Raw genomic sequence first — 23,322 nt, forward strand, 5'->3', positions numbered from 1 at the left:
GTGTACACAATTATGGCGTTGTAAAATGACAGATGTTTCAAGAATGTAGCAATAGTCCTCCTATTTTCTAGAAGATGCCATTTACCCCCCTCAAGTTCAAATATTTTCAATCAACCCCTTACCAACAAGTGACATTTTAAGTATCAACAAATTTTGATTTTCTTAGCATGAGTTAGACATTTTCATGGATTTGTTATCACAAGAATTTGATTTTCAATATAATATGAAAAGGTGAAAACATTCTCATTATTATATCAAAAGATTATATCATGTAAATTATCAAATTATAAATCAACTTACAAAATAAAATAAGAATTATTTTTGATAAAGTGAGAAAAGTCGTATTTCACTTCTAAACCATATGATTCGGCCAATTTTGCTTAATATACTCTTGACAGTGCTGATAAGAAAATAGATTAAAGTCATACTTTAGCCTCAAGAGGGTCATTAGGACTCACAAATTCTCATTTCCTAAAGGGGAGACAAACCCTTAAAACTATAGTATTTAAAATTTTTTAGACCAAGCATATATAATAAATTATTGAAATGTTTTATACCCAATAATTCACTATTTAAAATTTGTTATACGAATACTTAGAATCATTAACTAGAGATTACTTGACAAATCTTCTATGATTAAATAATTGAATTCCTAATTATTAAACATCATGAAAAAGTATACACCAAGCAAGGTCTCTAACTAAATGGACTTGTTTATCACAATAATTTGTTAGGTGTAAATGTTTAAATAAATTAAATTTTAAAATAATTGACTTTAGCCAAACTAATGCTCATCCAATCATTGATTTTTATCTTTAGCCACCAACCAAAATAGGGTTTTTCTAATCGTCCAGGGCCCCTTTATCTCAGCCAACTAATCAATATTATCTGTTATTTCACCTCCAAATTTTGATATGACCGTGCTAGATGAACAAGTTCACCTCGGTCCTGTTCAAACAATTTTATCCATTTTGACAAATGAAATTTCATACTAGAGTCCGTTTGATAGTAAGAATGAAATTTGAGTGGAAAGAAAACAAATTTCAAAAAATTGATTTGTCTAAAACTTGTTTTACTGAAAATTGTTAATTAAATGTATATGATTGATATAATTTTTTATATAAAAAATGTTTAATTTTTGGATCTTTTGATGTTCGTTTGGCTTTATTTTTCATGAAAATTATTAGTTAAAGTGATAGAATTTGTTACAATTGTGAATAGAATTTGTTTCCATTGTCACGAGAAAAAAAAACCTGGAATTTGATTTCCCACCACAAATTCAAGGAAAATGGATTAGGTGGGTGGGGTGGCGGAAGGGCAAACATTTTCCAACGAAAATTTTTGTAATCAAACAACCAAAAAAATGAAAAATAGTTCCATGGAAAATTTTCTCTATCAAACAGGCCCTAAGTGTTATTTGTTTTGATTGTGTTAAATGTGATGTGTTCCACGATGTAAATTTTGATCGTAAAATCATTACACTCTTATTTTAAAATAAAATTATTCTTTTTAAAATAAGAAAATTCGTAGTTCTTTCTTTCTTTCTTTCCAGCTTCGCATTAATGCAATAAGGTTCGACTATATTGAATACTATAGTATCGTAGATTCTCGTAATAAAGATGGTTAGGGTTTTACTCCTATTGAGTACTCTTTCAGAGAATATCTTTCAGTTGAAATGGCCACAATCATTTTCTGTTTTTTGCTTTTATTTTTTATTTATTAAACTTTATAAAAATAGGAATTTTTATTATTTTGTGTTAGTTAGGACTTAAAGCTAATGTATTAAGATCATGGGGATATATTAACAGTCAACTTCGTTTTCCTCTACTGTTAGGTTGTTTATGGAAATATTTTAAGCCTTCTCACAATTCTTTTTATTATTCTATTAAAGAATGTTTAAAGTTCAGTATTATTCTCCAGAAGTGATCAATTGAAACCTCTAATGGTTTCTTCTAGACCAACATTTTAGTATGAAGAACAGGTAAATATTTTTCTACTCAAAAAGTAGTAATAAGAAACGTTCAATTTTTCATGTTCTCGCTGTAGTTAAATGATCATCTTTGGGATAACTTATCTAACCCAAGAATAGTTACAATGTCTTGAAGCTCTTCTCAATATTAAATTTGCGTAGTTTCATAATATTAATCAGTAGAGGTGAGCGTGGGTCGGTTCGGTTCGAATCTAAAGAGAAATGAATCGAATCGAATCAAAATTTTCGGGTATATAGTAAATAAAATCGTCGGGTCCAAGTATAATTATGGTAGAACCGAATCGAACCAAAATTTTTGGGTATCTAGTAAATGAAATCGTCAGGTCCAAGTATAATTATGGAATCATTGGAGTTCGGTTCCGTTCGATTCTATACTATAATTAAATTTTTTAACATTTATAACAACATTATATAAATACAACTAATGAAACATTTAATGGTTTTGGAATGTCAAAAACTAGTAGATTACATTGTTCAAATGATCGCTACGGTCAAAATTTCGGTTGGCGGAGGTCACAGCTTCGATCAAAGATCACAGCGTCAGTCCGCGATTGTATCGGTTTTGGAATGTCAGCGAGGCTGCGAGAGTGAGTACGAGAGTCGAGACAATGTTATGCACTTTAGTATAGATGTTTAGGGTTATTTAGTGGGTTAGATCTTGTTGGGCTAAGAAATGAAACAATAAAATAGGTAATTGGACATTTTACCAAAGAGCCATAATCGCACTCTCTAGTTAAGGACAATTATGAAAGCAAATTATGACCTGATACCAATGTCCTCCCATCATCATTCCACAAGTTAATTCATGTTTGACTATCAATATGTTGGTATCAACAAAATAACAATTTTTGCCCTTCCAATGTTTATAGCCCTTAGAGTCCCATTTTATTGAGGCAAACCTATTGTAAATAAATCATAACATAGATCCCAACGATTCCATTTTTGGACTACTAAGCTCAGTTCAAATGTCTATAGAGAATGCCTCAAAGTGACAATCGTCTTATCATAATGATTAACTAATTTTTCTATTGTAAGTATATGATTTCTAATTGTTTCATCCCGATTCCCAAAGTACAAAGATTGATCTTCCAATTAAAACTTCGCACGTGGCACCTCAAAGAACTTTAACTAGAAATCAAATGTATATTACTCACTTAAAATTTAGGTTATTTGTTCGATAATCAAGTAGAGTCTCATTCATAAATGAGTCATCCACGCGACTCTATTCAACGTGCCCAAATACATAATTGTTCTTAATTTCAGGATTTAGATAAACCCTAATAAGAACAATGTAATCTTATTAACATAAAACATCTAACTTTATGAACTAATAATCACATCACAAATTGTGCTTTACTATACTCGAACTATCAAGTATATAAGTTGAGACTCTTATAAGACCAAAACACTACTCAAAGGTCACCAAACTAACACTTGCTCTTTAGAGATGAAAAGATTTAATCATCCTTTCGGGTATTAAAGTTAATAGGGTTGAAGGAAAAGAGAGATGGAATTAACTTCATATATATAAAAATTAAGAGAGGATAAATGTCGACTCTATCCTAAAAAGAATTCCTTGTGTTTAAAATAAAGGAAACCTATACAAACCTATACATCATTTTCAAAGGGTAATTGGCGTAAAACGTCCCTACCTTTCAACTTCATTGTGTAAAACGTCCTCACCTTTCATTTTTTGGCATTTTTGCCCTCAAATCAACCTTTCGTTGCGATGAAGGTCCTTCCGTCCAATTGCCATCCATTTTGCCGTTAATTAAAGAGAAAGACTCAATTTCTTGCTGGTCAACAAGGGTAAAATCGTCCTCACCTAACTGAACACTTCTTCCCGCCTTCTACGTAGTCCACATAGTAACAGTAGCTGGAAAATGGGTGTGAAAATACTTTAAATTATTATATTAAATGAAGGAAAAACTGTCGTGAAGAACATATATGGTGAAATCCAACCACCAGGTCTACCATTGCTGCTCTAATGTTGGGTTTCTAGAAAAATGTAGCAAGACATGTATTGAATGGGTGGTCAATTTATAGAGACAACTACTAGGTTTTCATTTCTAGTTTATGCTTATTGTGACCATGGGGTAAATGGCGAAGATCAAGTGGAAATGGGTGCTGTGTATTTATCATTTCAGTGGTACTGGCTCATTTTGGCTTATTGGTAAAGATGAAGGATCCTGTTCACTTTTTTTGGGAATCTAATGAACATTGCGTTAATAATCCCTACGTAGTTATAATTTTTCTTAAGACATCCCTACCTATAAAAAGTATTGGCGATTGACGTCCCTACCTTTTAGAAAAATTTGCGAATAACGTCCCTACCTTTTTAAAAAATTTTGGTGAGAGCGTACCCTGTTTTCTTCCATATACCACCTGTTGATACACACCAACTCAAAAGTCCCCAAATATACAATTCTATCACAGAATTTGAGCACAATTCATCCACCAATTGACCGAAAACTGAAACAAAAATAACCACTACCTGTTGAAGCTAAGATAAACGAAACTGAAGCAAAAATATATACAATTCATTTCAAATGTGCAAAATATCCACTCTGCAGCCAACATAAGTTCTGAACATCAAAAACAGGTTCCTAAACACCAAAAACAGGTTCCTAAAGTGCTATATTGTATCCACTACCTGATGACAATTTGTGCACTGAACAACAAAAACAAAAGCCAAAAAATTAATAGAACTTGGCAGAGAGTTTTCATCCTAACAAGGTGCTGGAGGTGGGTTGATCATTGCTGGGCTTTCTCAGAAACGGAAGAAACATGTTGTTCCTTGAAGTCTTGTGTAGCAATAATAAACCTTATCAGAATCCTACACATACACTCAATCATGCAAAGCACCAAAATATGAAATGGAAAACGAAAATACTGACAAATAATGATTCTTACCGTCGCCCGCTTGTTGGAAAAACTCTCAACGTAGGTTTCCACTACGCCGACTGCTAATATGCGCCCATACGAGAGGAGAATGGAGGAAAAATTGTAGAAATGGAAGATAAATGGAAATTTTTGAAGAACTAGAAGGGAATGGAATGGGAACTGCCTCTTGTTGTTCGAAGAAAAAGATGAAAATGAAGGGTTCAGTTGGGTGAGGACGATTTTACCCCTGTTGACCAGTAAGAAATTGAGTATCTCTCTTTAATTAACGGCAAAATGGATGGAAATTGGACGGAAGGACCTTCATCGCAACGAAAGGTTGATTTGAGGGCAAAAATGCCAAAAAATGAAAGATAATGACAGAACTAGAAGGGAATGGAATGGGAACTGCCTCTTGTTGTTCGAAGAAAAAGATGAAAATGAAGGGTTCAGTTGGGTGATGACGATTTTACCCCTGTTGACCAGCAAGAAATTGAGTATCTCTCTTTAATTAACGGCAAAATGGATGGAAATTGGACGGAAGGACCTTCATCGCAACGAAAGGTTGATTTGAGGGCAAAAATGCCAAAAAATGAAAGATAATGATGTTTTACACAATGAAGATGAAAGGTAGAGACGTTTTGCGCCAATTACCCCATTTTCAAACTGCATCCTTGTAAAATTCACATTGCCGAGTACATAGAAACTATATATTTTAATAGATATATAAAATGAATATTGCAAGCAGAATCCCCCCCTTTTTTTTTTCACACATAACTCAAAATTGTTTTTAACAATAAAGATATTGACAATTATAATACATAACACATCAAGAATGTGATGTTGTTTTAGATTCTAAGAAGCATGAACTTGTTCAAGTAGCATTGTACGGTACGATATGATAGAAACACATTGATATGTAATTTTTTTCCTGATACGATTAGTATACAAAAGTTGATTTAAATTTTTTAAAATTTTGCCCTGTGGTGATTAAAATAAGATTTTTAGTAGATTTTGATAAAAATTGTTGAAATATATAATTAAAGTCGTGAATCTCATAAAATATATGGTTAAAATTAGTTATTGATTTGACTTAAATTAAAATTTTATTTTTAATTCTAATTTGTAACAAATTAGTACAGAGAGTATTCTTGACCAAGTGTGTAACCATCTAAGTGCCCAAACGGTCAAGCAAGCAGGATTGATTCTAGGGAAAATTCATAACTGAAAGAATTATTCATAAATAAGTGGGTAAATCCTTTTTAACAAATCACCACGTTCTTGTGTTTGATTTTCTCTGGTACAGTAAAAAAATTATATGGCGGCTTCATCTCTTGCTCTCAAATCACTCTTTAAGTGTCCTTACCCTACTGAAGGGAATGTAAGTATCCGCCTCAATTCTTCGCGCGCATGTGTGTCTATGTGGGTTCTGTGTGATTATACACATATAGATTTGTATCTATTTGCATCTACAAAAGGGTTTTTTGATGTTTATTTGAGGGTGAAAATTGAAGGGTTTTGTTTGAATTGAATTGAAATCGTTGTGTATATATATATTTTGAGAGTTGTATGCTTGTTCTGTTTGATTTAACATTAAACTCACTTAAATTTTCATTTTCATTTCTGTTACTATACCAGATTTTTCTGTCATTGGCCATGAGAAGGTGTTCTGTATTTAAGGAAAATGTTGGAAAAGAAAAGAAAATTATTTTCGAATTTATGTTTTTCTTATTGTATTTACAGAGCCAGAGAGCCAAGAAATGTGAGAAATTTATGGAATTTCATATTTAATCGGTTTTTTTATTTAATTAAAATTCTAGTATTGATAGGTTTCATTGTGATTCATAAAGTCTCTGAAATTGTTGTTTGAGCAATGTTGGTACCTTGACAGCTTTTTAAATGAATATTCATTGTGTAAGGGCACAAATCAAAGTAAATCTTTAATAGAAAAAAGTTTCATTTTTTTGTCATGTAATTTAGAGATTGCTTTTCCACTTCAAGAATAAATGAGATAAAATTCGAATATAAACTTTTGAACCAATTTGTTCCTATTTAATGTTGTACTGTTTTTTAGGGTTTTGTGACTGGAAATTTCCCTTTGGTTTATGGATGTAAAGCTGCTGTGCTGAGTAGCAAAAAATACTTGCTGAGTGGTAAGAACTTCTCATTGAATTGCTTGAAAGACAAAGAGATGGATGTGAGTGCATCCGCTTTGGCTGATGGTATTGCCGAATGCTCAAATGGTTAGTCTATTTTACTTGAGATATATGTATCTGTATGTATGCATTTATTAAGTTATATGCAATAATAGAGAGGTGAAAAAAAAATAGAAATCAACGCAGGGATTTAACATGGATCAGCAATCTCCTACATCCACAGGAAGCGAAGCGGTGATGATTTATTACCAACTGAATAATAGGGTTACATCATCTATATATACTAACCCTAGTCTTAGACCTAGGCCCTACAAGACTTTAGGGCCGCAAAAGATTTTAGGAAAAGTCCAAAAATACCTTTGTACCGTACCGTAGGGGGTGCCAACCTATTAAGCGTCCCTAGCAAATAGACACTAAATTAAAACGTTTATTTTTTTTCAATAAACACGTGTTCCTCTCTATACGAGTCTTATACATAACAAGTTCTTAATTTATTAATTGATGGTAGAAACAGAAGTTATGGAGATGAGTTTCCAAGGGGAGCCAAGTGTTTCAACAATGTTGATGAACTTCGGTAATGAGTTTGATCCTTATGATGCCTTAAGTACGCCTCTTTATCAAACAGCAACTTTCAAGCAGGTACTTTTTTATTCCACTCATTGTTGAAAAAAAAAATGCATTTTTGTTTTTAATATGTAACCCATTTGAAAAGTCGTGTAAGGAGTACTTTTATGTTAGTTCACTCTGGAACATGATATATATATATAAAGCAGAGAGTAATCAGTAGTAAGTTTCAAGCAGAATAATAAACTGGAAGAAATAGTCCACACAATCTGGCTGTATTTAAGAATTCAAATATGAACTAGATTTTTCCACAAGAAGAAAAGATTAATGCTAACATAGCTATGAAAGTTTATTACTCTGATCTTGACCTTGTTGATAAGGGGTTTAATATAATAATTTCAAATTATTTTTCCACATGTCAATCCCCATTTCGACCTCAGCTAGCCGATCTCTCACAGGGCACTAACCATGATTCTAAGATTTCTGTTGCTGCTCGGCAGATAGTCTCTATAGAACTTTGAAAGTGAGGAGTCAAAAATCTGTATTTGAATTCGGAAGTAATATTCTGTGGATGTCTTTAACTTTGAGAAGGTTTCCTTGGATCTTTCATAAGTTTATGGTTATTTGTTGTTGTAAGCCATCTGGTACTGTTCTTCACTGTTAGTAAATAAGCACTTTTAGTTATACTATCTCTGCATGCTTTTGCTGACAGATGCCCTACTATCTATCCATCTTTCTGTTTATCCTGGAAAGCATTCATGGTGGTACTAAATTTGACATTTGATTCTCAAGATTACCTTTTTGCTTATAGATGTCGTAGTTCTTTCCATCTTTCTATTTATCCTGGAAAACGTGCGTGGTGGTAGTGAATTTGACATTTGATTCTTATGATTAGCTTAACCTTTATGCAGCCTTCGGCAGTAGAATATGGACCTTATGACTATACAAGAAGTGGAAATCCAACTCGGGACACTTTAGAAAGGTCTTTGCTATTTGCCATGTATAATGTGGTTGTGCAGTCATTCAGATGGTTATAATTGTTGTACACTTGCCCCTCTTAAAAGGTATATTATGTATTTTCTCAGACTTCTTGCAAAGCTTGACAAGGCAGATCGAGCTTTATGCTTTACTAGTGGAATGGCTGCCTTGGCAGCTGTGACTCATCTTGTCGGGACAGGTACTTTTTAATTTCCCTATTTAAGAGTTGGAGCTGCAAATCTGGTTATCGGGTTTCATCCTGTCTCTAACTATGCAGGCTATGTCCATTCCTGACTCCTGAGCTAGAATTTTCTCAGACGAGATTATGAATTCCTTGTTCACTGAAATTTTAATTAGTGTCCTTTTCAAATCTCCAAAAATTTTCATTACAAACAAATAATCAAGCATCTTCAAGCATTTAGACTGAATCTACCTTTATGAAAACTGTGTTTATTTTTGGAGATTTGCATGGGTTTATATGGTGAAGATTCTTATTTCTTGATGAAAGGTGAGGAAATTCTTGCTGGAGATGACATGTATGGTGGTTCTGATCGGTTGTTATCACAAGTAATTCCTAAGACAGGAATTGTGGTCAAGTCAGTATGGCTTTTGCTTTGAAATGGCTTCTTTTAGCATCACTAGGTTGGAAATCTTAGATAACTATGGTTGGTGCAGGCGTGTGGATACAACTAACCTCCTTGAGGTTGCATCTGCAATTGGCCCCTGGACAAAGCTTGTGTGGTTGGAGAGTCCAACCAACCCACGCCAACAAATTTCGGATATTCGCGTAGGTCACTCTTAATTTTACATTTCAGTTTTACCATCTGTTGATTTATATCAAATTATACTGGTGGAGTTAGTGGTGATCAAATTATTATAGGTTTCTGTAAATTAAAATACTTGTCTCCGGTTTTGACTTCTCCAGAAAATTATTATTTTCTAATATCATGGTGCTTGTTTGGGAAGTGAATGAATTAAAATTTTAGTGATCATAAGATGTGGGTCCTATGACATGTTTGGATTAAAAGTATTTTTGACCAAAAGTGATTAAACTATAATTACCTTCCAAACATTCTTACATTTACAGTTTACCTACTCTTCTCATCTAATTCTAATCCAGAAAATAGCTGAGATGGCTCATGCTCATGGTGCTCTTGTATTGGTCGACAACAGCATCATGTCTCCTGTTTTGTCTCAACCATTGGAACTGGGAGCAGGTATTAATTGTTTTTGGTTCCAGCAAATATTAAAGTTACGAACTGCAAATCTATTTTCAATATTGATTTATCAATCTTTCAGATATTGTGATGCACTCGGCGACTAAATTCATATCTGGTCATAGTGATGTCATGGCAGGTGTTCTTGCTATTAAAGGAGAAAGGTTTGACTGTAAAGTATTTTATGCATTGGATACACTAAATGTGCCTTTATATTTAATTTTGTTTATGTGAAAGAAGATTTAAGAACCGTAAGCATATGTATAATTTTTTATACGAGAAGTGTCTCTATCATAATAGTTACCTCCGAGGGCATCCCTATCAAACCTATCCAACTGGTTTTGTTCGGCAATACTCTAGTTAATGACAGTTCTGGTTCTGGGGAATTTTGGCCATTCCAAAGGTAAGTGAGAGAATTAAAATAGCGGTTTTATGAAGAATGAGAATGGGGTTAGGCATGGTTGTTCCTGGAATCAGTTGTAGCAATATCAGATTATAAATGAGGGCATGGGAATGGCTATTCCATTCAGGCCCATTCTCACATCCTAAGCTCCAGCCATATTTATCTATTAACATTAATGTATTTAGACGTATCTATAATATCTGGCATTTCCTTAGACAGTGAAAGTCGCTAATTTAAGGATTTCACTTTTAATTTTGTACTCATTAGTTTGGCAAAGGACTTGTATTTCATACAAAATGCTGAAGGCGCAGGATTAGCTCCATTCGACTGTTGGATCTGTTTAAGAGGCATTAAAACTATGGCATTGCGGGTTGAGAAGCAACAGGTTCCATTTAATCCTTTTCTTGTTTGTAAGAAAGATTAGTTTTGGCATTGATGTCCAATATATTTATCTTTTGTTGGTTGATGGCGTATTTAGGATTTGTGTTTAGTGGACAACATAACTTGAGAGTCTTTTTTCACTAAATCTCTCTCGCGCCGCCCCGGAGAAGGGGGGGTGTGGAGAGGGATATATGGTTATGCAATCCTAAGAGTAATAAACATTTTCAAGAGGAACTTGTATGCTATTTCAGAATTTTACACCTTGCCTTCAAACGCCCCACCTAAAAAAATGGAAGAACAAAAATATTTCTGGCCCCCCTAGCTGTCTAGCTAATCATCTCAAAAGTCTATATATTTTAGTGCTAACAGATTTTAATCTTCTCAAAAGTCTATATTTTCAGCCTAGCTACACGTACAGAAAATAAATGTACAGAACCGGTACAGAATACACACATGCAGGGGTAGGTGGGTTATTTTTTGCAATATTTTAATTCACTTGGGGTCCACCCCCATATGAGTTTTTGTAAGCCTTCTGCAGATTATTTTTCTGTACAACCAGCTTTTTTCATATATTTTAGTGTTAACAGATTTTACTGAATGCTTTTGCAGGAGAATGCGCAAAAAATTGCAGAATTTCTCGCCTCTCACCCTCGGGTGAAACAGGTTAATTACGCTGGCCTTCCTAGCCATCGAGGACGATCTTTACACTATTCTCAGGTATCATCATAAACGGTACTATCATTATATCAAACATAGAACAGCCGAAAACAAATTCTTATATCTATCAGCTCTGATCTTATACCTCTTGCAGGCTAAGGGTGCAGGATCTGTGCTCAGTTTCCTTACTGGGTCGTTGGAACTTTCTAAGCATGTAACCGAGGTTACCAAGTACTTTACCATAACCGTCAGTTTCGGTAATTTCCTATTCAAAATCGTACTTCTGCACAAAATATTCGCGTCGAATTTCCAATTTCTTTGGTTCTTTTCTGTTCAATCATCGATGAAGTTCGAAATTATTGTCGCTACCTTTTGTTCGACTCATTGATTTATTGTCTTGAATTGGCAGGTAGCGTAAAGTCCCTTATAAGCTTGCCTTGCTTCATGTCTCATGCAGCCATACCAGCTGCAGTGCGCGAGGCCAGAGGTTTAACCGAGGATCTTGTCCGTTTATCTGTAGGAATCGAAGATGTCAATGATTTGATTGCCGATTTAGACAATGCACTCCAAACTGGACCTGCATAACGTCCTTCAGATTTATAATGCTGCATTTTCATCTTCTCCGAGTTTAATTTATGTCTAGTTTCCTGTGGCTGATGCTTAAAGAGCTGAATGTGTTTTCTGGGTTTTGGTAGTATTTAATAAAAGTGCTATTTTATGATCGAATGAAATATGCAAGTGCATGTTTGGGAGTGATTATAATCAATTTAAAATGAATAAAAATGAGTGGCGAATGAGTAAGTATTATTTGTGGATTCTACAAAATGTGTGAATAAAAAGAAGGTATAAAAATGAGAGAATAAAGCCGAGTAATGAAAACTACGAACACATTACAAGCCAATGCAGCAGAAATTTCTTTAAACGTTTCACATTCCAGAGAAGCAAGACGAACCAAAATGTCATATATCAAATAATGAACAACTTGAGTCTATAATATGGTAGTTAATTGAAAAGGGGAAAAAAGAACATAAAGATTTCTTCTTCACCTTATGCACCCTTCTTGCAAATTGTATAGATTGCAATCAAAATGTGATCAGACACCTATAAACTACTTCACCACCACTGTCATATGACTAAAACAAGCCTTGTTTGGCCGGAAAGAGCTTTTGCTTGTATATATTACAACTCGATTGTTCATAAAACACGGTCATCATGTATCACGACTATAGTATTACCTCAGCACGACTGATCAATACCTTCAAAGAATTTAGAACCTTGAAGCTTCTATAATTTTACAAATATATCTTCAGAAATTTCTATCCTATCAAGCAAACGGACCTGCAACACACACAATGAAAAGGATAAAAGAGAATTAGATCATTTATATACCAATTGCAAGTTGAGTTGAAAGCAAATCGAGTTTGGCAATGATGCCAAGAAGAAGAGAATGAGAAAGTGTAAGTACTAATCGCAATGTACCAATTTAGACCATATATTATTAATCGAACAGTACAGACTCATAATAGCATGAAAAAGGAAGAGACGAATCTAAAAGTTAATGTGAAAATGGATAGAGGTTTACCGTTTGAACTATTCAATCAATCACTGCCAAAATCTTCGTAACTCAATCCCTCAGATATAGTGTCCACTTTGTTATTGTCTGCTCACATATAGATCATATATATGGGCTACATTCTTAATATGCCAAAAACAATGTCAAAGGTCGAAACTCGTACCTTGCTGCTCTTCCTTAATATCAAGATCCAAAAAGTTTGTATCCGTTCCTAGGAAGGGAGATCTAGAATAGCTCTCTAATATATCTGAAGATGGTAAATCATATAATTCATGAACACGAAAATTTGGCAAGTTAATAACCAGAAGAGATTACTCAAACTAACGTACTAATTACATTTTGCGGGTCAAAAACACTGTTAGTAACTCAATTTATTGTAAAGTTTCATGTCAGTCGCTAATTTTATTCAAAGTTGTCACTAAAAATTTCTCTTCGTTTAAGTTTAGTTGCTGTTAAAATCCATTAATTTTTCTAGTGGAGTCCAAGGTTGAAGACGACAATCTGACATGGCTTTAACGTACACATATTCCACATCAAACATTCCATTAGAGAAACTAACATATTTTTTACTGAGTGGCTTGTATTGAAATGAAAAGAATATCAGCGGCCACTTAGAAACAAAATAAAGTTCCTTAGTCATAAGTTTGAGTGACTTGACAGTTTTTTTTACCCCACATTTTGCGCCGGAGAAGTTCCCTAGATCAATGATACATTGATTTATTTTTTTTGTGTGTGTGTGTGTGTGAGTGTGAGTGAGTGAGTGAGTGAGAGTGAGAGTGAGAGTGAGAGAGAGAGAGAGAGAACTAACCAGTACTGTTCGAAAAGTCAGCAGTCAGGTCAGACAAGCTGAAGTTTCGAGGAATCTGTCCCAAGAATCCGAACATATTTGTATCGGCTTCCATAATATTCTCATTCAAAGGTTCTGAATTGGACACCACAGAACCGAAAGACGAAATAGATGCATCTCCTATTCCATTATGAGTTTCCAGAAGATTATTGTCTCCACCAAAAATAAAAGGCGAATCACCTGAATAGCTTTCTTCAGTTTTAATTATTCCACCATCTATTCCCTGTATTGTTCCTGAATTCGAACTCTGAGCCAATAGCATGTCGTCTGATACAATATTGACAGGAATTTGGACGGATGGCTGTCGCGAGGATGCACCATTAGTGTAAGCATTAGGTACGATACTAATAGCATGGTCCATGCTTTCTGGCTTCAAAGCTCCAGTATGTTCTGGAGTAAGGTAAGCCAAGTTGTTATGCACTGCCAAAATGTAATCAAAACAATTTTCTATTCAAGTTAAGCTCGTGTAATTGCAGATAAAATAGCAATGAAATTAGAAAAAGCAATATTAGCTTGTACTACGACACTAAGGACTAGTTTGGCAAGACTTTTGAAAAGTCAAAAGTTGCTTTTAAGATTAAGAAGCTGCTTTTAATTTTCTGGAAATGCTTTGTCTTCTAGAAGAGCAAAAGCGGAAACACTACCAAACGGGCCCTAGTCATGGATGTGCATAAATAAAATTTTTCAGGGTTCAATATTCATGTATGGGTATGTATTCAAGTGTGTGTGTGAACAGACGTCACTGCATTTGTTGCTAAATACACAGTAAAGAATGGCATAAAATTTAAGACACGTTTGGTAAAATTGTTTAGATAGAATTAGACACTATTAAGTAAATAAAGACGCAACTAAAATCTAGTTAAGCGTAGTTTTGAGTTTTGGCTAATCATATTGAGTATTGCATACAAAATATGCTCTAAAGTTTCAAGAATCGTCTGTTTATCTGGGATCAATTATTATCTATAATTAAGAAAACTGTGGTTTGTCAATTTAGGATAGTGGAGTGGAGGCCAAAAGAAGCACCCTATTTATCTGGTTGTTTTTTGTAATAAAGAAAACTTGTACATATCAAGAAGCGAGCTTACTTGGGTGAATCTGAGATTCATTTGACAGTGGAGTAGAAGCAACTCCAGTTGGACATATTTGGGGCATTAGCTCAACCTGTCTTTCAAGCAACTGATTAAATCGCAATATCTGCTCCTTCACTAACAACCTTAGATAATATGCCTCAAAAAATCGTTGGTTTTCAGTTTCAAGTTTTTGCCACACTGGAAGAAGAATAAAAAATTATATAAATAAATTTCAATTTACATGCAATATTAAGGGCAGGAATAAAAATTCACAAGACTGGTTCCCAGTTGATAATTTTGATATCCTTCCATACACTGGAAGTCTTTGTAATGTCTATCACACCTCGTGACTGTGTTTTTTCAGCTAGGCCATATTCTTCGCTATTTTTTGAAGGAAAAAAAAATGGATAGGTGCAGAAAGTGAGGACGTGATCAAAACACAAGACCAAAGGAGATGCGAGTTCATCACAATTATATCATCTTGTGAAACAATCAAAACAGATACAACTTCAGTTAGCACTACATTCTAAATACTCATAAAATGCTATCTCAAAGTTCTCATTCAGTATGAGAAAGTACATTGCATACCAAATACTTACCTTCTCAGTAACAAGTCATAACAATTGTTGGAAATGGTCAAGGATAAGGGTTTTACAAAATTAGGAATTTAGGGTATGCTGGATTAATCTAAAGTCAATTAGGATTGATCTAATTTTTTATTTAGCTTGAATTGCTTATTTGATTAACTTGATTTCCATTCTTTGTTTATACACTATGCATGATTATCTCCTTGTTCTGCAAAATGCCTCAATTCAAAACTTTGAAGAACCCGAGGAGAAAAAAAGGGAGATAGACAAAAAAAAACTTATAATCGAGAAACTGAGACTACCAAGCTCAGTGAAACCAGGCTCGATTTTTGCCTGGCGTAAGAGGGTGCTCACAACTTCCTTCTGGCTCATGTAAAGCTGAAGACACCTTTCAATAAGATTTTGGACCTGGTAAAAAGATGATAAAAGTAAGTTCTCAATCATGTTAGCAGATACTAAAAGAACACATAAGAAAAGGAGGGCTGCTAAAGATGCTTATTTTGCTGAAAATATTTTGAATCGATGTCTGCTAGAAGTACAATAATCAAAACCTAGCTATGAAGAAACATACTTGGTCCTTAAAAAATCTAAGTTGGCAATGCCATCCTTCAGGAAACCAAATATGTTCAATACAGTAAATTTATTTACTTCAAGAGAATATAATCAGTGTGAAAAATTCTTTTTGTATTGGCCAATGACGGTCAGATGTCTTGTACTGGACATTTAGATATCGAGCTACACAAATTTTGCACCTAGTTAAATAATGGTCAATCTCATCTCACGTGAATGGGTTTTTGATTCTACCAGTATTGAAAAGTTCAGTCCACCATAAGCTTTCTAGAATTTCTTTCACAACAAAAACACGGAAAGGCCATGCATAGATCACGCAAATTGCTAATCACTCTCCATTTCTCATCACAGATTTTCTTCAAAATAACAAATCAACAGCATCTTGTCATTCAATCCTTTATTCTCTACCAGCAGATAAATGTTCACTAATCCTAATCCTCAATTATCAATTGATCTTCAATTATAGTGATTGTGATAATGATAACAGTAAATGGGATAAGAAATCATAGGGATTGAGGCCAATTTTAAGAAAAACTTCATGTTGTGCATGCTAGTATGGGAGAAAGATTGGAGAAGGGAGTAGAGGTAAATTTATGGTTCAAATGGAAGGCAATGATATTGTTTATCTCAACCTTGTACCCTTTAAACTATTGCCTCTTTTATTTTTCAACGAGAAACCTTTCTATGCTTTACATAAAAATGATGAAGTACATAAAATTAATTTCTTTTGGAGGAATCAATGTATTGTTCAAATAAATTAGTCTTTGTATCATAATTATTGGGATTTTGGTTTACTCATTAAGAAAGATCTATCGACATAAGAATCTGTTTATTTGACTTGTAAATAAAATTTAACGTGATAATTCGAATAAGATACTTAAGAGCAAATAGTACCAGTGCCTTATAATACCAACAAAATTTAAAAACAATCTCCAGTGCAGTATTTATTACATTGATATTATTAAAAAAAATAGGATCATATATATAACAGTATATTTCAACCCCTCCCAGCTCCTGAGTACCAGTTAAATTGCAACCCAGACTTTTGATGAGAGGGTAAAGCAAATGTGTAATACCAAATATTTAGATTCCCAGTAAATCATTATTTCAGATTATAACCAAAATGTAGCACAAGAAACAAAGTTACTAATAATACCTAAAAACCTTTATACTGAAATCCCAGCTTGTGGATAAGAAAGGTGATTCATTTAGTGATAGCACACTCATCAGTCGAGCAGTTCGATTAACCCATAAAACTCAGTTCTTCAAGCAAGACAACTTACCAGCTGTATATCTTCAAGTGAGACTTTTCTAACTTCTCCATTGGACATTTTGAAACTCTGCCAACCAGATAAACACTAAAATTTTAGGCGATTAGATTTTTATGTCACAGTACCTCAACGAGGCTTTTCTCCAGCTTTAGCTTACAGATCTAGAGATGCAATCTATGATACTTGAAGCATTTCTGCATTTCATTAGATGAATAACACGTGAAGGACTGAAAGGAGAATGGGAAAAAGGACAAGCAGGAAAAGTACAGCACTCAACAGGTTTAGATCTCCTAATAAATGCATGAAGAAAAGGTATAATGACAAAGGAATTAATGGTTGATGGTACAACTGAATAGCCACACTAACAATTTTAGAATTTTTTAGTACATACTACAAACCAAACATTGTTCTAAATAAATTTAGGTTCAGTTACAAGAATATTATTCATCATTGCATTCACCATTCAATTTATCGCTGCATCTATCAGAAGTCCAATAAGGCCATATCTTTTGCAACCACGTCAATCCATTCTAATCTTAATGTAGCTCTCTTATCTAACATTTTCCAGTGAGTTTGATAGCTCTTGTGACAAGCTTCTTTAGGTTTACACTACATAATTCAGCCATCTAAACTGACGTTCCCTAGTTTATCCTTAATTGGTACCACCTAAGCTGATTAATGTCTATTCTTATTTTCTATTTATTCATTTTATCATATTCACGCATCCATCTAATATTCTTGTTTTTACTACATTACAATGGCCCAGATCCTCCTTAGGACAATATGATCCTTTATAGAGGCTCTGGCCATCTTAATTTTTTATTTATTTCTTATTATTATTATTATTTTTTTTTTGATAAGATGTTCCATGTTAATTCTACTTAACACAAAAGAAACAATTACATTACACAGTGTTCATTCAAGTTCCATTTTACGATTTACTTCATTAAGTATAAACAAAATGTCACCGTTAATAAAAAGTAAACCAAGGGGCCTCGTCTTGAATAAGAGGGACCTCCAATTGAGTTTGTCTCGTAAACTCATCTATAACTAACACAAAAGGATAAGAGGGATCTCATCTTAAATATGTTTCATAAACTTAATGGGATAATCTCACCTGCAACATTACTAGATCTACACTCATTACTGCTTGAGTTTATGTTAATAATATTAACACATCTAATGACTTTCTTCACTCTACCACTGACAATAACACTTGTCTGGACATACTATCATAAAATATTTTTTGATCAATAAAAATCAAATGTCATTTTGTTTCTTTTCTATATATTCCATAAATCTCCAAAAAAAAAAAAAAAAAAAATCATTACTTCCACAACATGACTTCTGGCATCATTTCAAATTGTTTCTTTCTTGTTTAAATTGATAATACACTTCCTGTATATTTTCTTTTGATTAATAAAATTACCTGATTACCTATTAAAAAAGAAAAAAAACACGACTCCTGGCATCAAACCAAATTGGTATCCAGGCTTTTGAATTACACCTTAGTCAATGCTCAATGATCCCTCTCTTAATTCTGTCAGATGAATTGTGAGCTTATTACTTAAAAATCTGTGAATTCTAGGATATCTCCTTAATTCTCAGCGTAAATGAAAAATTATAAAACCAATTTTAAAAGCAAAACCTTCTTCTATTAGAGTATTATACTTCTTATTACACCTTCACTTCCTCAGAAATCTAAAGTTAAAGATTTCAAGAAACTTTTCATTTAAAACATATACTTAATGTATGTTTTTCGTTTTAATAAAGATCATCTTTTGCTAACATCTCTCTGAGGAATTTGGTTCTAATATGTAATAAAATAACTCTTAAATCACCAAAAATTCAATAAAACACCAGGAAAAAAAAAATCTTTAGCCAATTTGGTACTCCGTGCCTTTGAACTACACCTTAATCAATGCTCAATCACCCCTCATAATCCGGTAGGATGAACTGCGAGTTTGTACTCTATAATCCAGAATATCCCCTTAATTCTCAGTATAGATAATATATGATAAAACCAATTTGAAAACTGAAACTTCTTCCATTAAAGTTCTATACTTCTCAATAAAGACAAACACATAAGAAATACTTTTTGTTTTGATAATTCATTAATTGGTTCTAAAATGGCAATAATTAACAACTCTGAAAGAAACACAAAATTCAATAAAACACCACGAAAAAAAATTAAGTCTTTAGCCCAAAACATGAACCCATCAATATTCAGCCGCAAAAAATTCAAAAAATACAAGATCACATCACATATACATCAGAACATGCATATAATTACATATAAGATGTAAATATCAAGTTGGAAAATATGTATGAATTGTCTTACCATAAATTTTATCAGAATTTGAGGCACCTCTAGTAATTACTGGCTTTACCAATTGTGGGTCGAATGTCCAGAACTTTATAATTTCAAGAAAACTTTGAAATTGCCATTGCAATGTACAAGATTCATTCCACAACGTGCAACCTATAATATCGGGACATTTGTGATCTGTGTACTGCTTGGTGTAAGAAAAGGACAGTACCGGTCTAAGTTTAGAAAGTTTAATAGTATACGGATTTTTAAAAATCCTTCTAAATTTACATATTCTCAATTTTAGATTTTAATGAATTTTAATTTATTAAAATTTAGGTATTCTCAATTAAAAATTTAGGGGGCCTATTCAATTGAAACTTTTAATAAATTTTTGAGATTTAAAAGTTTAAAAATATTCAATTGAGACTTTCTTAGACTCTCTAAAAATCACAGTATATTCAATTGAGACTTTTATAAACTTTTAAAAAATCTCTAAAAGTCACGTTGTATTCAATTGAGACTTTCATAAACTTTTAAAAAGTTTCTAAAAATTACGATGTATTCAATTAAAATCTTTTAAAAGCCTCCATAAGTCTTAGGGTACTCAAATTTTAATGACTTTTAAAGACTTTTATAAAAGTATCTGGAGTACTAACTTTAAAATAAAAAGTACTCATATAAAATTTTAAAATTTGTCTCTCATTAATCACGAGATTTTGAAAGACTTTCGCAAATTTTTTTCCAATCTTTTTTCCTTTAAATTTCTACGGACATGTATGATTAAAATTTATTTTTTCCATTGATTATATTTATTTCCATTTATATTTCTTTCTCTATCTTATAATTTATCGTTATTTTCTATAAAAAAAATTAAATTTGATTCTTGTAGGTTTTTCTTTTTTCTTTTCTCATTCATTTTTGTGAAAAATATCTATTTTTTTAATAATTAAATTTAAATATATTGATTTTTATTTATTTTTAAAAGTACACTATACTAATAATATTGAATCATATATATGTATAATTTTTATTATTATTTATTTAATTAAGGTCTTAAATTTTTATTTTTTCAAAATTTTTTATTATATGGGAAGAAGGAAAATTGTGAGAACTAACACCTCGTATATGAGAATTTTTCACCATTGTATTAGATCCACATGAATTATATTTCAAATAAAAGTCTTCAAAAGTCTTTCAAATTCTACAAAAGTCTATAACAATTTTAAAATGAAAGTCCACAGAAGTCTACGAAAAACTTCCACTAATTCCATACAAATTTATAAAAGATCCACGAAATCCACAAAAATCATCATTTAAAAAAAGTCCATCAAAATCTTCAAAAGTTCCAATTGAATATAATGAAATTCTTTATAATTTAAGTATTTCAATAACTAGTTGATTTATAAAGATTTCTTTAATATACGAATTTTTAAAAATTTGGATGAATTTCAAGCTTAAAAATACATATAATCAAATATTTTAAAATTTGACCATATTTGATGAGATTTTTATCGAATTTATAAAAATTTAATCAAATTCATGAAATTCATTAGAATTGATCATCTTTAAAATACATCAAAATCTTAAAGGGGGACACCATGTAAATTTAGAATAAACATTTATTTTGATTAAAGTTGCAAAAATGAGTTATTTACTTATTTTAATAATTATTATAGGCCAGTCTTTAAAATAAAATAAAAAAATCTTTTCTATTACAGGTAACAAAGAATAAATCGCTCAAACATATTTTATATTCTTTGTTAAAAAAATAAAAATAAAAAAAAGTATCGTTTTTCTCCTTTTAAATTTAAATTTAATAAGACGGATTCTAACGAGGCATTGGTATTATTTTTCTCACGCTATATGTATTTCCTTCTATGGTATTGAGGCAATTTTATTTATTTATTTTTTTTTTTTATAACTTAGGTTTCAAGTTTTGCCTGACTAATACTGAGAAGTGACAGCCTTCCACGTGATTCGACACCCAGGTAAATTCGAATACAGTCATAGGGATTCACAGCTTATACACACTTGGACTGAACATTCGAAATGTAGTTCCTCTTCCTGTAGACCCCCCTTTAGAATGTGCGAATAGGACCCCCGTAGGGGTAACAAAGCGCACCATAAATTTGCCTTCACAGGACAACTGCCTTCCAACATAAACGTTGCATTCCAGCTGTCGCAGATATTCGAACTTCTGATGCTCCGTATGAAACACTCCTACTTTACCATTATGCCATGCTTATGGGGCACAAATATTTTTTTTTTACATTGACATATAATGGTGTTTATTATCTCACAAAATTGAACTTTAATTCAAGGAATGATAGTACAATTTTGTGATTCTTGTTGACCTCCAAAAATGGCTCCAATAGATGTTTGGCCTCGTTCCCTAGAAACTTGCGCACGTAGCACCCCATCAAGAGGCAAAGGTGGCCAAACGAGAAAAAGTTTCGACGATCGTTTGCACTTCGACGGCCAAGTCAACAACCGGACGAAGATAAATATATAGAATGCAATAATAGAGAGATGGGGGATTTGGCTAGAGAGTTAAGACCATTGATCGAGAAAAATGTCCGATGACCGTTTGCACTCCGATAATCAAGTAAACGGCCGGACAAAATATATATAGAGTGCAATAGAATGGAAATTGAGGATTTGGCTAGAGAGTTAAGACCTATCATAATTGTGTGAATGAGTTCATATATATAGAGAAATGTGAGTGAAATGGGTTAAACGGGTTAGTGGACCTAAGTCCAAGCTCAATAAGGAGGTGATTATATAAGCATAATAATAGGCACCTCGGCAGGTGCTTCAACTGGACTTCTTAGGGCCTCGGTAGCGCTTCGGCTGGCCTCTTTAGAGCCTCGACTTTGGAGGCAATTCTATGGGCCTCGTTCAGGTCCAATAAGATGGTCCAATATGGGATGATAATTTATAAGCGTAACAATTCCTAAAAAAGTGAGGAGAATTTTATCGATCATTGGATAGTCTTTTCTTCAAAGCCTGATATAGTTGAAAATAATATACACGGCACTCATTCAAAGGCTGAATACTTCCATTTTAAGTTGGTTTCAGCATTTAGATGACAATAAATAAAATAAATTCTTCAGCTAATGTGCATCTGGTTTTCGAAATTACAAATAATGTAAATTCATGTCTTGCCAATATAGAATAAATCAACTCCATATCGACAACGTAGATGATATGAAATAATTATTATTCAATCATGCCACATGTATATCAAGTTTAACAATACTTTTTTTTTTCAATCAATGGCCAAAATCTCTACACATAGACGGGCTGTCAAAAAAGTTGTCATCCGACAATGTACAAGAGGCATAATTTTAAGAACTTTATTATTTGTATACTGATTTTTGACACTTAAATTGTTAGAAAAACTGTTTGAAATTTCAATTATTCAATATGATAATGTGATGTGGTAAAATGTAAATTAAAGTGTACATCATAATGTACATGTAGCAAAACTCTAATTTTGACAATTATGCTATTTGTACAATCATGGATGACAACCTTTGTTGACATTATCACATTTATCCATTTTTTAAATTATCAAATACTGTTTTCTAAGTTATTGGTCCAAATTTCGCCACCTTAAATATTGTCAACAATGTTTGTCAACTAACATTTTACATATAGCTTAATTCTAATTCTAATTTATAGTGTGTCACTACATTTTTAAAGTGGCTAATGGCAGGTGTAACATTAGTTTAGGGGGATAGCTACTCAAAATCAATCTTCAGAATTACTGTTTGGGAGTTGACTGGATCATTTGGGTCGTTGGCTAGCTCAACTTGGTTAAAAATTATCCACATCTGTTACTCTTTTTTTTTTTCTTTTTTTTTT

At 32.7% G+C, this 23,322-nt stretch overlaps 2 protein-coding genes across 7 annotated transcripts; one reads left to right on the forward strand and one right to left on the reverse strand.

Moving 5' to 3' along the window:
• Nucleotides 1–6,052: 6,052 nt before the first annotated feature.
• On the forward strand, nt 6,053–11,957 carry LOC111365880 (cystathionine beta-lyase, chloroplastic-like). Of its 2 annotated transcripts, none has more exons than XM_022986394.1 (13): nt 6,053–6,251; nt 6,945–7,113; nt 7,535–7,665; nt 8,502–8,572; nt 8,676–8,767; nt 9,077–9,164; nt 9,244–9,355; nt 9,689–9,785; nt 9,868–9,949; nt 10,456–10,573; nt 11,179–11,286; nt 11,381–11,483; nt 11,636–11,957. In XM_022986394.1, the coding sequence occupies exons 1-13, from the start codon at nt 6,189–6,191 to the stop codon at nt 11,809–11,811; spliced, it is 1,410 nt and encodes a 469-aa protein (XP_022842162.1). In that variant the 5' UTR covers nt 6,053–6,188; the 3' UTR covers nt 11,812–11,957. The 2 variants fall into 2 exon arrangements, with proteins under 2 accessions (XP_022842162.1, XP_022842163.1); XM_022986395.1 differs by having other exon boundaries at nt 7,541–7,665.
• Nucleotides 11,958–12,157: 200 nt separating this feature from the next.
• On the reverse strand, nt 12,158–19,645 carry LOC111365881. 5 transcript variants are annotated; one of them, XM_022986398.1, is made up of 8 exons: nt 19,486–19,645; nt 17,157–17,213; nt 15,606–15,711; nt 14,732–14,914; nt 13,608–14,036; nt 12,963–13,046; nt 12,809–12,886; nt 12,158–12,564 (listed from the first exon to the last, which is right to left on the reverse strand). In XM_022986398.1, exons 1-7 carry the CDS (start codon nt 19,486–19,488, stop codon nt 12,825–12,827), a joined length of 924 nt encoding a protein of 307 aa, XP_022842166.1. In that variant the 5' UTR covers nt 19,489–19,645; the 3' UTR covers nt 12,158–12,564; nt 12,809–12,824. The 5 variants fall into 5 exon arrangements, with proteins under 5 accessions (XP_022842166.1, XP_022842164.1, XP_022842165.1 ...); XM_022986396.1 differs by having other exon boundaries at nt 13,608–14,066; XM_022986397.1 differs by having other exon boundaries at nt 13,608–14,066; nt 17,157–17,338.
• Between the last annotated feature and the right edge of the window lie 3,677 nt (nt 19,646–23,322).

Source organism: Olea europaea, chromosome 17 (assembly GCF_002742605.1).
Source record: "Olea europaea var. sylvestris chromosome 17, O_europaea_v1, whole genome shotgun sequence".
Classification (NCBI taxonomy): domain Eukaryota; kingdom Viridiplantae; phylum Streptophyta; class Magnoliopsida; order Lamiales; family Oleaceae; genus Olea; species Olea europaea.